The 16,267-nt window shown below is 39.4% G+C and overlaps 1 protein-coding gene across 4 annotated transcripts in view; it reads right to left on the reverse strand.

The window, feature by feature from the left end:
* Window positions 1-16,267, reverse strand: part of PCCA (propionyl-CoA carboxylase subunit alpha) — a 433,326-nt gene that overhangs the window by 306,060 nt on the left and 110,999 nt on the right. Inside the window, exon 7 of one of the 4 annotated variants that reach the window (XM_064362174.1) lies at window positions 13,178-13,309. The exons of 2 other annotated variants lie outside the window; for them this stretch is intronic. In XM_064362174.1, the coding sequence (XP_064218244.1) occupies window positions 13,178-13,309 (132 nt within the window). Of the gene's footprint in view, window positions 1-13,177; window positions 13,323-16,267 lie in introns of those variants that run through there. One more of the 4 variants, XM_064362173.1, reaches the window with a different exon arrangement.

The following is a 16,267-nucleotide window of genomic DNA, read 5'->3' on the forward strand; positions in this document are numbered from 1 at the left end:
TCATTTATTTCTTAATACCTAGAGCATGGCCTGTGGGGCAACCAAGTCTAGCAGTTACAAGCTCAGGCATTGGCCGGGAACGGTGGTTCATGCCTGTAATCCCAGAACTTTGGGAGGCCAAGGTGGGCAGATCCCTTGAGGTCAGTTCAAGACAAGGCTGAAATCCCGTCTCTACTAAAAAAAAAAATATTAGCTGGGCATGGGGGGTGTGCCTGTAATCCCAGCTACTTGGGAGGTGGGGATTGCAATGAGCCAAGATAGTGTCACTGCACTCCAGTGTGGGTGACAGAACAAGACTTCATTTCAAAAAATAAAAGTGGGGGGGCACAGGCGCTAAACCAGAAGGTGTGGGCTCCAATACTGCCTCTGTGACTATAACTAAATTACTAGAGTGTCTGTCTGGTATTTGATTTCCTCATGTGTAAAATGGACATAATAACAGTAACTATCTCATAGGGTTACTAAAAAGATGAAATCAGTCAAGGCTGCAACACATTAGAACAGTACCTGGCTCACAGTAGGCACTTAATTAAGGTTAGTAACTGTGAGAAAACGGGCAGCCCACCACCCCAAACTACCAAGTTGGTACCTTCCCTGACTGGCCTTGGTTGTTATAGTCTGTTTCATTACTCATCTTCTGAACCTAGATAACATAGAACTAATCCCGGCACTATAATACTGGAAAAAACATGTACTTCATCTCTCGCAATGCACTGGATCAGATAATCTACAAACTCAGTATTTATGGTGAACAGGGCAAAACAGAGGAAAGCCCAGAAAACACTACAACAAAGATAGGCAAATTGGAATCATTCTCCCCAGATGCTAAACAACCCATACATTTTTATACTGGTATCAGTGTTAACACTGACTACCAGCCACGATTCAGACGACGTTGTCCTCACTTGCTACTGCCTATTTACCAACACTTAATTTTCTACTCTGTGGATGAGAATCCTGCTACCCATTCATATGAAAGCCACTTAGGAGTTTACTTTCTTCAGCTGGTTCTAGAAGGGAATCAGTGACTGTTTATGAAAAAAAAAAAAAAATTTGTTTCAAGACACTATAGGTAAGAGCTATATCTGTACTCCAAAATCCCTCCTCAAACTATTCTGCATTCATATATACAGTAAAGAAGAAACTTTTTAACAATCCTAGGCTCAGGAATGGCTTTCTGGCTTCCACATAATCTAGTTAACTCCAAGTCAGGCAGAAGAGTCTTTCTTCTTTAATATAGTTTCAAATCTTTCGGCCAGGCAGAATGGCTCATGCCTGCAATTCTAGCACTTTGGGAGGCCATGGGGGTGAATCACTTGACGCCAGGAGTTCCAGACTGGCCTGGGCAACATGGCAAAACCCTGTCTCTACTAAAAACACAAAAATTAGCCGGGTGTGGTGGTACACACATGTAAACCCACCTACTTGAGAGGTTCAGGAACAAGAGTCACTAGAAACCAGAAGGTGGAGGTTTCAGTGAGCCAAGATCATGTCACTGCACTCCAGCCTGGGTGACTGAGTGAGACTCTGTCTCAAAGGGGAAAAAAAATGCTTTCTAAAATTTAGTACACTTTTCTATCATTGTAAAAACAGCATAGTAAACATAATTGAGTCTTTTTTTAAAAAAATATAAAGCCTTTGAGGCATCATCAGGAAAATCAATTATTTTTGGTTTAGCAGGAACAAATATACTAATGTTTAATGTTATACTTTCTAATTGCTAAGACACAGCTTGTCTTCAACTTTTTGATTTTTGTTTTTAGGGTCTTTTTAAAATGATTTCATTTACACTAGCTTTTTTAGTTATTTGCCTCCTTCTGCTAAAGCAAGAGTACAGTTTTTAAAATCTGGCTAATTAGGTGATAAAAAACAATTACTACTTTAAATCTACACTGCCTAATTTACAAAACTCATTCAAATACATGACCATACTCTGTTCTGTGGTGTAAATGTGTATTACTATTTCCTCTTAATGAACAATTAGAACTAAAAGACATTAAATGAATTTCTTCCAAAACTGGTGTGCCCATAGGTATTATAACCAAATGCAATAGTACAATCATCAATGATCCTTCCCTCCACTTCACACCTGACATTGAACAGACGACATAATCCCATGGATTGAATTTCTACCGTCTTTCTCTTCACTATCTACTTTGTAGCATACAATACTTTATTTTAGGGGTCTGCCGTTTCTCGCCTGGATTAGAAGAGGATCCTAATTTGTCTACCAACTTCAAGTTTTGCTCTGCTCCAATCCATTTTCCACACAACAAACCAAAATGAGTTTTCTAATGCTACAATTCTGTCATGTTAACTCTCCTGCATGAAATTATTCAGAGGCCCCCCAAAACCACAAGAATAGCCTTCAAAATAAGTTGCATCACATTCAAGGCCATACATATCTGTATCCTAATTTTCTCTCTAGCTCCCTTTCCTACTGCAGCCCCTCATACTACAAATCTGCAGCTTTCCAGAGTTCTCGTTGTCTCTCACCTCCAAGCTTTCTCAATAAGATGTTTCCACTGACATTACAGCTATGTCTATTATTAATCTCACTTTTTATCTAACTCACTACTACTCAGACTTCAGGTTTCACTTAGCTATCACTTCCATTGGAAAATCTGCAATGACACCCTAAAACTAGGTTACATGCCCGTCCTATATGGGCCCCTGTCCCTTGAGGTTAGCATTATCAAAATGTATTCAATCCCGTCAATACTTGTCCTCCCGAAGGAGGTTTTAAGCTCTTTGAAATCAAGGTCTGTGGCATGTTATTCATTGCTAAAATTAAGAAAGAATCCCAATTCCCGTCTTCCAATATCTTCCTGTGCATGCCTTTCTCTCTGCTCTCAAGTTCCTGAGATCAAGGTATTGAAATCTTGAATAAAATTAAATTTGTTAAAGGCAAATACTTGATACCAAATGATTACTTGAGAATTACATTTTATAACATTAGTTTCTCTCTAAGGAAAAGGATGATTCAAGGACAGATTAATAAGCCATAAAGAAAACAGTTCCAGAAGACCACTGAAGTACCGCACACAATGCTTTAAAGGAGTACGAGGAAACTGTCTCCATGTAACATCCTAAATATTCAAATAAGAAAGGAACAAAGGTTTGAAGGAGAAATGTAATAGACTAAAATTGTACCATAAGTGGTAGAAACTACTTGGGGGAAAAAAAGTGGAATATAGTCACCAAGGAAAAATATTTAGTCTTAAAAATACTGTAGGCTAATTTTAAAGAACAGCAAACATTTTTTAAAAGATAGAATTACCTATAATTGGTATATGCACTCTGCCAATGCAAAACTGTTGCTAACATAGTTGTTAAAAACACAAGATATTCCAAAATTCAGTACTATTAATTTCCATCAGCAAATTTCTATCTGCATAGATATCCTCAAAAGTAATCTACTCAATAAATCTAAACTAGTAAATGTGAATGGTGTCGCTCCAAGTGAATGTGGCACTATACAAGAAACCTAAATTACTAGCCAAATTTAAAAGAAAAATATGTATGGCCTCTAGATAAATAAACAAAAACAAACTAAAAATAAAACTAGTATGAAAAATTATTTCTATTGAGCACAGTGGCTCACACCTGCACACCTGTAATCCCATCACTTTGAGGGGCCAACACAGTTGGATCACTTGAGGTCAGCAGTTCGAGACCAGCCTGGCCAACATGGTGAAACCCTGTCTCTACTAAAAATGCAAAATTAGCCAGGTGTGGTGGTGGGTACTTGTAATCCCAGCTATTCAGGAGGCTGAGGAAGGAGAATTGCTTGAATCCAGGAGGCGGAGGTTGCAGTGAGCCGAGATCGCACCACTTCACTCCAGCCTGGGTGACAAAACAAGACTCCGTTTCCAAAAAAAAAAAAAGGAAGGTTTGGATGCCTGACGGTTCCTCAAAAAGCTTAACATAGAATTATCACATGACCCAGCAATTCCACTCCTTTACATATCCCACATAACTTGAGAACAGATATATGGCCAGGCACTGTGGCTCAGGCTTATGATCCCAGCACTTTGGGCAGCCGAGGTGGGTGGATCACCTGAGGTCAGGAGTTCAAGACCAGCCTAACATGATGCAACTCTGTCTCTACTAAAAATAAAAAATTAAAAAAATTATCTGAGTGTGGTGGTGGGCACCTGTAATCCCCGCTACTTGGGAGGTTGAGGCAGGAGAATCACTTGAACCCAGGAGGTGGAGGTTGCAGCAAGCTGAGATCAAACAACTGCACTTCAGCCTGGGCAACAAGAGAAAAACTTTGTCTCAAAAAAAAAAAAAACAGATATATAAGCAAATACTTGTATACAAATGTTTGTAGCAATATTAATTGCAATGGTCAAAAGGAAGAAGTAACCCAAATGTCTTTCAACTAATAAATGGATTTTTTTTTAAGTGGTAAAATCATACAACTGAATATCAGTCACACATAAAAAAAAAGAAAAACTGACACATGCTATAACATGGATGCTACATTTTGCTTGGTTGAGTCCAATGTTAAGGTCTATCTAAAGTCCTTATTTTCATGTATTTGCAGTTATAGAATTTCTATTTAAATTTTTTTCTTTTCTTTTCTTTTTTGAGACAGTGTCTTTCTCTGTCACCCAGGCTGGAGTGCAGTGGTGCAATCTCAGCTCACTGCAACCTCCGCCTCCCAGGGTCAAGAGATTCTCCTACTCAACCTCCTGAGTGGCTGAGATTACAGGCACATGCCACTATGCCCAGATAATTTTTGAATTGTTAGTAGAGATGGGGTTTCACCATGCTAGTCAGGCTGGTCTCGAACTCCTGACCTCGTGATCAACCTGCCTTAGCCTCCCAAAGAGCTGGGATTACAGGCGTGAGCCACCGCACCTGGCCTTCAATATAATTCTTAAAATATATTCAAATTCTCTTGTGAAATTTTTTTTTTTTTTTTTGGAGACAGAGTTCCGCTCTTGTTGCCCAGGCTGGAGTGCAATGGTGTGACCTTCGCTCACAGCAACCTCCACCTCCCAGGTTCAAGAAATTCTCTAGCCTCGGCCTCCTGAGTAGCTGGGATTACAGGTGCCCACCACCACACCTGGATAACTTTTTGTAGTTTTAATAGAGATAGGGTTTTGCCATGTTGGCCAGGCTGGTCTTGTACTCCTGACCTCAGGTGATCCACCAGCCTCAGCCTCCCAAAGTGCTGGGATTACAGGCGGGAGCCACCATGCCCAGCAGGAATTCTTTATATCTTTATCTATTTTCTCCATATTTTCCTCAAATTTCTTTAACATATAAATTGTAGTTATTTCAGCCAATTCCAATATCTAAAGCATATGTGGATCTGTTTCTGTTGTCTTTTATTTTTCCTCTTGGTTTTTGGTTTCTTTGGTGTCTCTAATAGACGTGACTAATCAATATGTACTAAATGGCAATGTGTATAAAGTGGGTATATGTATAAAACTTATCTCCTAGTATACTATTCATTCAACAAATACTTTAAAAAGCACTGACTATATGTTAGGAACCATCTGCATGTGATACAGTAAAGAGAGCAGCATCCCTGCCATCAGGGATGGCACTCCAGTGTAGGAAGAAGGTATTTACCTAATACTAAAATAGCCTTCAAGGCCCTAAAAATCTGAGCTCCCTACTGCACCATTATCTTTTTTGCCTTATCTCTAAATTGTCTCTCCCTTGTCCATTCCAATCACATGCTTCCTTGTTGTTTATTCAGTATCAGGTACACTTCAACCTCAGCCAACAATCTTGTACTTGTTATTCTTTCTGTCTAGTATGCTTTGCTCTTCTCCATGGCAGCAACATGACTTGCCCTGCCACTTCCTTAGATGGTTTGCTAAACCTGCAGTTGGCCCTCTATATCACTGGGTTCTGTATCCATGGATTCAACCAATCACAAATGGAAAATAATCAGATGAAAAGAAAAAAACAATACAACACTAGAAATACTACAAATTTTAAAACGAACACAGTATAACAACTATTTACATAGCATTTACATTGTATTAGATAGTATAAGTAATCTAATAATAGATTAGAATAATAATATAATTCTAATAATAGGACTGGGAGCAGTGGTTCACACCTCTAATCCCAACACTTTGGAAGGTCAAGGCAGGCGGATCACTTGAGATCAGGAGTTCAAGACCAGCCTGGCCAACATAGTGAAACCTCATTTCTACTAAAAATACAAAAATTAGCCAGGCATGGTGGCACATGCCTGTAATCCCAGCTCCTTGAGAGGCTGAAGTGGGAAAACTGCTTAAACCCCAGGAGATGGAGGTTGCAGTGAGCCGAGATCATGCCACTGCAGTCTAGCCTGGGTGATAAAGACTCCACCTCAAAAAAATAAATAAATAAAAGTCAAAAAAAAAAAAGGACACAGAAGGATGACAGTAAGATATATGCAAACACTATCCCATTTTATATAAGGCACTTGAGCATTGATAAATTTTGGTATCTGAGGGGGTAGGTCCTGGAACCAATCCCTTGTAGATACCAAGAGATGCCTGTATTTAAAATTGTGAATATAGCCCCATCCTCTAGCAGTCTCTTTCTCTTATGTTTCACCATAGAACATATTATATGTTTCATTATTTGTTTATCATCTATTTCCTTCTTCTGTAGTATAAGCTCCTTGAGGGCAGAAAAATTTTGTTCAGCCTCTTTTGTTCACTACTATATCAACAGCACTTCAAACAGTGTCAGACAAATAGTGTGCACTTGGTAAATATCTACTGAATCGATGAATAAATAAATGATTTAAAATGTGATGAGTTGGCAGGGCGTGGTGGCTCACGCCTGTAATCCCAACACTTTGGGAGGCCGAGGCGGGTGGATCACGAAGTCAAGAGATCAAGACCATCCTGGTCAACATGGTGAAACCCCATATCTACTAAAAATACAAAAAAATAGCTGGGCATGGTGGCGCATGCCTGTAATCCCAGCTACTCGAGAGGCTGAGGCAGGAGAATTGCCTGAACCCAGGAGGCGGAGGTTGCGGTGAGCCGAGATCGCGCCATTGCACGTCAGCCTGGGTAACAAGAGCGAAACTCCGTCTCCAAAAAATAAAAATTAAAAAATAAAATAAATAAAATGTGATGAGTTAAGAGTAGGGTCCTAAAAAAAAATACGTCAGAGGGCCTAATCTAATGAAGACAGTTAAGGAATGCCTATGTGAGAAATTTACATCTAAGCCAAGACCTAAACAATGACTAAGCGGCAATCACAAATGAAAACAGAAGCAGATATGACTAAGTACAGAAATTTCAGGAATCTGAAAGTTGTCAAGTATGATGGATACATACAATGCAACGGGCAGACTGGCACAGTATCAGTTTGAAGAGAGAAGCAAAATCCAACCATTTAAAATATTTAAATGAGTAGTCATTAAAAAGTTATTAAAGATAGGTAGATGATCAAAACTGGGTTTTTGATGACTCAAGCAGAAGTATCGTGAATTAATGGATGAGAATTCCTATATGCCAACAGTAAACAATCTGAAGAAGATAACAAAAAAGTAACCCCATTTATAATAGCTATGAATAAAATAAAATACCTAGGAATGAACTTAACCAAAGAAGTGAAAGGTATCTACAATGAAAACCAGAAAACACTGATGTGAGAAACTGAAGAGGACACAAAAAAATGGAAAGAGATTCTATGATCATGGATTGGAAGAATTAATATTGTTAAAATGTTCATACTATCCAAAGCAATCTACAGATTCAATGTAATCCTTATCAAAAGGCCAATGACAATCTTCACAGAAATAGAAAAAATCCTAAAATTTATATAGAACCACAAAAGACCAGAATAGGCAAAGCTATCCTGAGCAAAAAGAACAAAACTGGAAGAATCACATTACCTGACTTCAAATTATACTACAGAGCTACAGTAACCAAAAGAGCATAGTACTGGCATAGATCAACGGAACAGAATAGAGAACCCAGAAATAAATCCATATATCTACAGTGAATTCATTTGACAAAGGTGCCAAGAACACACCTTAGGGAAAGGACAGTCTCCTCAATAAATGGTGCTTGGAGAATTGGATAACCATATGCAGAAGGACAAAACTAGACCCTTATCTCTCACCATATACAAAAATCAAGTCAAAATGAATTGAAGATTTAAACCTAAAACCTCAAATTGTGAAACTACCAAAAGAAAACATTGAAAACTCTCTTAAGTTGTTGGTCTGGGCAAAGATTTCTTGAGTAATACCCCACAAGCACAGGCAACCGAAGCCTAAATAAACAAATGGGATCACATCAAATGAAAAAGCTTCTGCACAGCAAAGGAAAAAATCAACAAAGTGAAGAGACAACTCACAGAATGGGAGCAGAATATTTGCAAACTATCCATCTGACAAGAGATTAATAACCAGAATATATAAGGAGCTCAAACAACTCAACAAGAAAAAAATATATAATAATCCAATGTTTTAAAATGGGCAAAAGATCTGAATAGACATTTCTCAAAAGACATACAAATGTTAAACAGGCATATGAAAAGGTGCTCAACATAACTGATCATCAGAGAAACACGATACAATGAGGAAGCATCTCACCCCAGTTAAAATGGCATTTATCCAAAAGACAGGCAACAACGAATGCTGGTGAGGATATAGAGAAAAGGGAAGCCTCATATACTGTTGGGGGAATGCAAATTGGTATGGCCACTGTGGAGAACAGTATAGAGGTTTCTCAAAACACTAAAAATAGAACTGCCATATGATCCAGCAATCCCACTGCTAGGCATACACCCAAAAGAAAGGAAATCGGTGTATCAAAGAGATATCTACACTCTCATGTTTACTGCAACACTATTCACAATCGCCAACATTTGGAAGCAATCTAAATGTCTATCAACAGACAAATGGATTTTTAAAATGTGGTACATATATACAATGGAGTACTATTCAGCCACTAAAAAGAATGAGGTCCTGTCACTTGCAACAACATAGACAGAACTGGAGGACATTATGTTAAATGAACTAAGTCAGACACAGAAAGACAAACTTGACATGCTCTCACTCATCTGTGGGAGCTAAACATTAAAATAGTTAAACTCACAGTGATGGAGAAAAGAATGATGATTGCCAGAAGCTGGGAAGGGTAGTGGGGAGAGTAGGGGTAGGGGACATGGGGAGGGTTAATGGGTACAAAAATACAGTTAGATAGAATAAGATCTAGTATTTGACAGCACAACAAAGTGATTACAGTCAATAATAATTTATTGTACACTTTTAAATAACTAAAAGTATAATTACAATGTTTATAACACAAAGCCATTATAAATGCTTGAGGTGAAGAATTAAAAAAAAATTAATTAGATGGAAGCAAGAATGACTACAAGGAGACTAATTAAAAGGCAGATAGAGACTAATTAGTGGCTGATGCCTGTAATACAACACTTTGGGAGGCCGAGGCACGCGGATCACCTTTGGTCAGGAGTTCAAGACCAGTCTGGCAAACAAGGTAAAATGTCGTCTCTACTAAAAATGCAAAAATTAGCCAGATGTGGTGGCAGGCACCTGTAATCCCAGCTACTCAGGTGGCTGAGACAGCAGACTCACTTGAACCTGGGAGGTGGAGGTTGCAGTGAGCCGAGATGGTGCCACTGCACTCCAGTCTGGGTAACAAAGAGCGAAATCTGTCTAAAAAAAAAAAAGAAGGCAACAGATGAAGTAATCCAGACTAGATGATGGTAGCTGGAATCTGGGGTTGGTTAGCACGGGCAAAGAAGGAAGTAAATGGGTTAGAAAGTTGTCTAAGTGAATTTTCCACAGTTGCATTTGTTAAGAATTACTCCATGTTTCTAGCTTAAGAAACAATGTGGAAAATGCCACCACCTTCCGAGGCAGGAAAGAATGAAGGATAAGAAGTTTAGAGCAGGGATAAGCAAACTTTTTCTTTTTCTTCTTCTTCTTTTTTTTTTTTTTTTTAGATGAAGTCTTGCTCTGTCTCCAGGCTGGAGTGCAGTGACACAATCTCAGCTCACTGCAACCTCCACCTTCTAGTTCAAGCAATTCTCCTGCCTCAGCCTCCCGAATAGCTGGGACTACATAAGCGCGCCACCACGCCTGGCTAATTTTTTGTATTTTAGTAGAGACGGGGTTTCACCATGTTGGCCAGAATGATCTCGATCTCCTGACCTCGTAATCCACCCACCTTGGCCTCCCAAAGTGCTGGAATTACAGGTGTGAGCCACCATGTCCAGCCAGCAAACTTTTTCTTAATGGATCAGGAAGTAAATATTTTAGGTTCTGTGAGTCACATAGCCTACCATGTGGCCCATGTAGTTGAGTGTACTCCACATAGTTGAGTCTACTACTCAACTCCACCATTGTAGTGGAAAAGCAACCGCAGACAATATGTAAAGGAATGAATGTGGCTGTCATCCAATAAATCTTTATTTACAAAAATAGGTGTGCATGGGCCATAGTATTAACCTCTAGTTTCAGGAGAAAGATGAGTTCAGCTTTTGACTTGTTAGTTTCAAGGTGCCTCAGAGGCATCAAGTAGTAAGAGCTATTTAAGATGCAACTGGATATTTAATTGTGAAGTTCAGAAGAAGTATCTAGAACAGATACATAGGTTTGAGATTGGTCAGAAAGGTGGCAATTGGCCAAGTGTGGTAGCTCATGCCTGTAATCCCAACACTTTAGGAGGCCAAGGGGACGACGGACTGCCTGAGCCCAGGAGTTTGAGACCCATCTGGGCAACACAGTGAGACCTCCATCTCTACAAAAAACAAAAAAGTAGGCAAGTGTGGTTGCACACATCTATAGTCCCACCTATTCAAGTGGCTGACGCGGGAGAAGCACTTGAGCCCAGGAAGTTGAGGCTGCAGTGAGCCATGATTGTGCCACTGCACTCTAGCCTGGGTGACAGAGCAAGACATTGTCTCAAAAAATAATAATAATAAAATAACAAAGAAAATGTGGCAACTGATGCCATAAAAATAAGTAAGATTGCCCAGACCAAGGTAGCACAATAAAAAGAAGAAATGTCCTACTCAGAACCCAGAATAAAGGAACAAAGATAGGAAGAACAATCAGGAAGGAAACTAAGAAGGGGTATTCAAACAAGCCAAAAAACACAAAAATGAACTGAGTAATGTGCCAGAAGTAAATATTTCACAAGGGAATGACCAAGAGACTCAAATGCTTCTAAGGGATTGATGTAAGATTAAAATTCAAAATTATATGTTGGATTTAATAAAGGGAAGAGGTTGCTGGTAGCCTTTCCAAGAGAAATTCAGTAGGAATGAGGAAAGAAGCTAGACAGCAAGTAAAGATTAAGTGAAAGATACAAAAATGAAAGCGAGGAAGGACAATTCTAAGAGCTTTAGCTCTATAAGGGAAGAGAGAAAGAAGGTGGCAACTAGCTGTAGAGTGATGGTGCTTTCTGAATGGAAGAAACGTTTGTTTCTTTCCCATTGAACTGTGAGGACTATCATCATGTGTATGTCATCACCACATTCTTCCCACGTAACTAAATGACCAACACATTTGCTCACTGAGCATTTTCAATAGCAATGGTAATAGAAAGGAGCTAGAAGATGAGGAGAGTTTTAAGACACAAAAGAGGGAAAAGATAATCAGTAAAAACCATATCCTGCTATAAAGAATACATTTAGAGAATAGGAGGAGGAACTGGCTTTCCAGAGAATGTGGAACACCTCCTCCTCCTCCCAACAAGAGGGAAGAAATAAAATGGATAAACACAGATAAAAGTAAATACAGGTAAATATGGGCAAGAAGCTGAGGATATTTACTAAGCAAGGGGCAAAGTTTTCTAATTGTCTTCTAACGCATGAAATGATCTTGCACAATGAAGAACAGTACAACACAGAATGACAAAACCATAAGAAATGCTGAAATGAAAAGTTCCTGCAGGCTAACTCAAATCACAAAGTTAAAACTCTAGGAGAACTCTCTTCTAACTAGAAAAATTTAGAATAATTTTTCATGGAAGAAGGGGAAATTGCATACTCCAATCTCTGCATTTCTCCCTCAGAAGCCTTCAGCTGCAGAAGGCCTGTGCTAAATGTTTGTAATATACAGCTATCTATAGCTATACCGCTTTCACCAGAAACATGATTATAATTTACATATTATGCACATGGAGAGAAGTTCGAGATAAAGATATACAGAGAAAATCATGTTTAACATATGAAACACATACCACTATTAAATACAATCCAGAGATATGACAGTACATTTTTTAATCACCAAGTTTTTTCCTATGAAAATCTGAGGCACTGCTGATTCATCAAATACAATGCTCAAATGGTTTCTCACTCTTTCTAATTTATGCTATTTAAAATAAGTCAAGCCGGCCAAGCGCAATGGCTCACACCTGTAATCCCAACACTTCAGAAGGCCAAGGCAGGAGAATCACTTCAGCCCAGGAGTTTGAGACCGTCCTGGGCAATACAGTGAGACCCTCATCTCTACAAAATAAAAATAATTAGTCAGGTGTGGTGGTGTGAGCCTGTAATCATAGCTACTTAGGAGGCTAAAGAAGGAGGGGTTCTTGAGCCATGGCAAGAGAATCATTTGAGCCTCAGAGTTCAAGGTTTCAGTGAGCTATGATTGCACCACTGCATTCCAGCCTGGGCAACAGAGTGAGGCCCGCATCTCTGAAAATAATAACAAAATAATCCAGTTGAAAACACTGATTTTTGGCCAGATGCAGTGGTTCATGCCTGTGATCCTAGCACTCTGGGAGGCAGAGGTGGGCAGATCACCTGAGGTCAGTTCGAGACCAGCCTGGCCAACATGGTGAAACCCTGTCTCTACTAAAAATACAAAAATTAGCTGTGCATGGTAGCAGTTGCCTCTAATCCCAGCTACTCAGGAGGCTGAGGCAGGAGAATCACTTGAACCCAAGAGGTGGAGATTGCAGTGAACCGAGATGGCATCATTGCACTCTAACCTGGGTGACAAGAGCAAGAGTCCATCTCAAAAAATAAAATAAAAAAGAAATAAAAATAAATAACTAAAAACACTAATTTTTAAACATATATACATGTATGTATGCATGTGTATATATGTGTATGTATATATATGTCCCAAAAAAGCAATAGTTACAATTTATCTTATACTTTTGACAAAAGGTTTAACTTGAAGACATATACAATAAAAGTTAAAGTAGCTTCTCACCTTGACTACCCCATCAAAGCCAGGGATTGTATTAACCTTTGCTTTCTTAGCTAATAATTTGCTTTCAATCTTGTCACCCATGGCTTCAATAGCATGTGTGTCAGGTCCAATGAAAATGACACCTTCTGCTGCCTGTGGAGAAAAACAAGCCAAAATTTATAACAAGAACATTACGGCGCATGATGTGAAGTCACAATTTTATAAAAAGAAAAGCCCATATGTATATTTACTCATCATTTTTATTGCAGAAACAACATGTTTTTGAGCCAACACATTAAAATACTATATTGCATACAGTACATGCACGGATAGATACATGCAGCAAAGTTGAGTCAAATGAAAACAACCAAAAGCACTGAAGAACTCCTGATGGATATTAACAGTGTGCTTTGGAAAAGCCACTTTATGACACTGTATTTGTATATAATGTTCTGCCACCTAATCTAGCCAGTAAGTTCACCTGTAAACACCTTATAAATGCCTGTGTTCTCAATAGCCTGCAGCATCGTGCCTAGTACAACACAAATATCCATATTTACTGAATACCAATTGTGCACCAAACTCTGAGCTAAACATAGGAGATAACATGGATGAAGATAACAGCATATCAACAATTTCCAGGAGATGTGAACAGATCACTGACACCTCAGAGAAACAGACAAAAGAAAGCACAACATGTTTACATCCTTGTGACTACAAAAGATGAGTCAAGAATCCAGTGAGAATTTAACTGGGTAGAGTTATGGTTTCAATAAAAACCACTCTGTACAAACCACATTGAGTACCCTGACAATGGGTCTACCTCTCTGTTTATGCCACCACAATAAACAAAATGCTAATGACTTAAACAGATCTAGAGACAGAACAAAATATGATGTCATTACAGGGCATGGTCTAGCAAAGTAATGGGGGTGTTTGCAGAGATAAAGGATAAGGTCATTACATGAAGAACTGAAGGTAAATATAAAATAGGAAAAAACAGACCTATATGGTGGGCATCCTCGAGGAAGTTGCCTAACTGCTGATTGTCCTACGACTTTGGCAGAGTTACTATAAACAATAAATCGCATATTTGTATATTGCTTTTACATCACCTGTTCATTCCACATTAGCATTGCTACCTGCAATGAATGTTGGCTTGGGAAAGGAGGTTGGTCCTCCTGTGACCAGGGCAGCTAAGTAGCCTGTTGCCTGGACTGCTCTCCTGGCCATGATGACCCAGGAGGATTAAACCCACCCTGAGCAGGAAGTGGAAGCAGAACAGGGAATAATAAATGCAAGGAATATACCAGGAGGTAAATATTTAGGAGGTGAGATGATGACTCCAATTTTGCACATGCTGAGCTGAGATGCCTCTGTAATAGTCAATAATTCATGTTCAGGAGGCAGATATAGAGGTATAGAGGTTATAAGACAAGTCCAGGCTGAAATACAGATTTTTTTTGGATTTGGAGTCTCGCTATGTCGTCAGGCTGGAGTGCAGTGGTACAATCTTGGCTCAGTGCAACCTTCGCCTCCTGGGTTCAAGCGATTCTCCTGCCTCAACCACCCAAATAGCTGGGATTACAGGTATGCGCCACCACGCCCAGCTAATTTTTTTATTTTTAGTAGCGACAGGGTTTCACCATGTTGGCCAGGATGGTCTCGACCTCTTGACCCTGTGATCCGCCCACCTCAGCCTCCCAAAGTGCTGGGATTACAGGCATAAGCCACCACACCAGGTGAAATGCAGAATATTAAAGGCATCAAATATAGGACAGAATTAAAAGTTGTGAATGAAATCATTCAGGGAAAATGAGTAGAAAAGGCAATGCCTTTAAATTCAAGATGTATGCTTCTCTCCTGCCCAAAAATAACACAAAGGAAAAGGGAAATTTTAGACCCTCAGTCTAAAGCATCCATTTCTTTGAATGACAATGTAGGTAATATCTGACTTGTAAGTTTGATTAAAGAATTAAATAAAATAACGTACAGGAGGAAAACTGTATTTTCCTTCTACCCTTCTAAGTTTATGGCTGGGGTACCTATTACAAAAGACAGATTAATGGGGAAAAAAAGCATATACTTTATTTAATATAAGTTTTACGTGACACAGGAGCCTGCATAAGGAAATGCAAATTCAAAGAAACTGTTAAACTTGAGTGTTTTTATACAGGGTTGACGAGGACTGGGGAGTTATGGAGAAATGATAATGTGGAGGGCAAGAGGTATGTGTAATAAACTGGGGAAAACTGCTCAGATTCCTCTGTATCGTCTTCTCTTTAGGGATGAGGATGCTCCTCTCTTCTAAATACAGGAAAGGCACCTCTCACATGAACGTCTTAGGACCTGCTTCAGGGAAGGTCAGAAAGTCCCTCCTAGGTCTTAGGACTTGCTTCAGGAAAAAGGAGCAGGAGAAGGTCAGAGACCTTCGTGCTTTTGCTGTTTTCTCCAAATCCTTTAGCTATGTGCCAAGGTGCCAAATGTGGGAGTAGCATGTCCTAAACCCCCATCAATAATAATGTAAAGCACCAAGCTGAGTACCGTAACTGTTAGTTTTTGACTGCTCTCCAGAAGGCTCAATAAAGAGGCCACTAGAATGGCCTGACACGGTGTCTCACACCTATAATCCCAGCACTTTGGGAGGCCAAGGCGGGTGGATCACCTGAGGTCAGCAGTTCAAGACCAGCCTGGCCAACATGGGGAAACCCCATCTCTACTAAAAATATAAAAATTAGCTGGGCATGGTGGCACGTGCCTATAATCCCAGTTACTCTGGAGGCTGAGGCAGGAGAATCGCTTGAACCCAGGAGGTAGAAGTTGCAGTGAACCAAGATTACACCACTGCACTCCAGCCTGGGTAACAGAGTGAGACTCTGTCTTAAAAAAAAAAAAAAAAGAGGACACCAGAATAATAAGACAGCTAGGTCTACAGGACTCTAAAACAATATAGGAACACAAATGCCTACAATTTGCTGGTGTTACAAGTGGCAGAATGCTAGATAAGAATGCTTGATGGAGGGATACTTTATAAGCACTTCTTTAGCCATAAGAAGTGCTTATAAAGTATCCCTCCAACAAACATTTGTATCTGGTTTTAGCAGAACCTTA

Source organism: Aotus nancymaae, unplaced genomic scaffold (genome assembly GCF_030222135.1).
Source record: "Aotus nancymaae isolate 86718 unplaced genomic scaffold, 86718_ANA_hifiasm-v0.15.2.pri h1tg000048l, whole genome shotgun sequence".
NCBI classification, from domain to species: Eukaryota; Metazoa; Chordata; class Mammalia; order Primates; family Aotidae; genus Aotus; species Aotus nancymaae.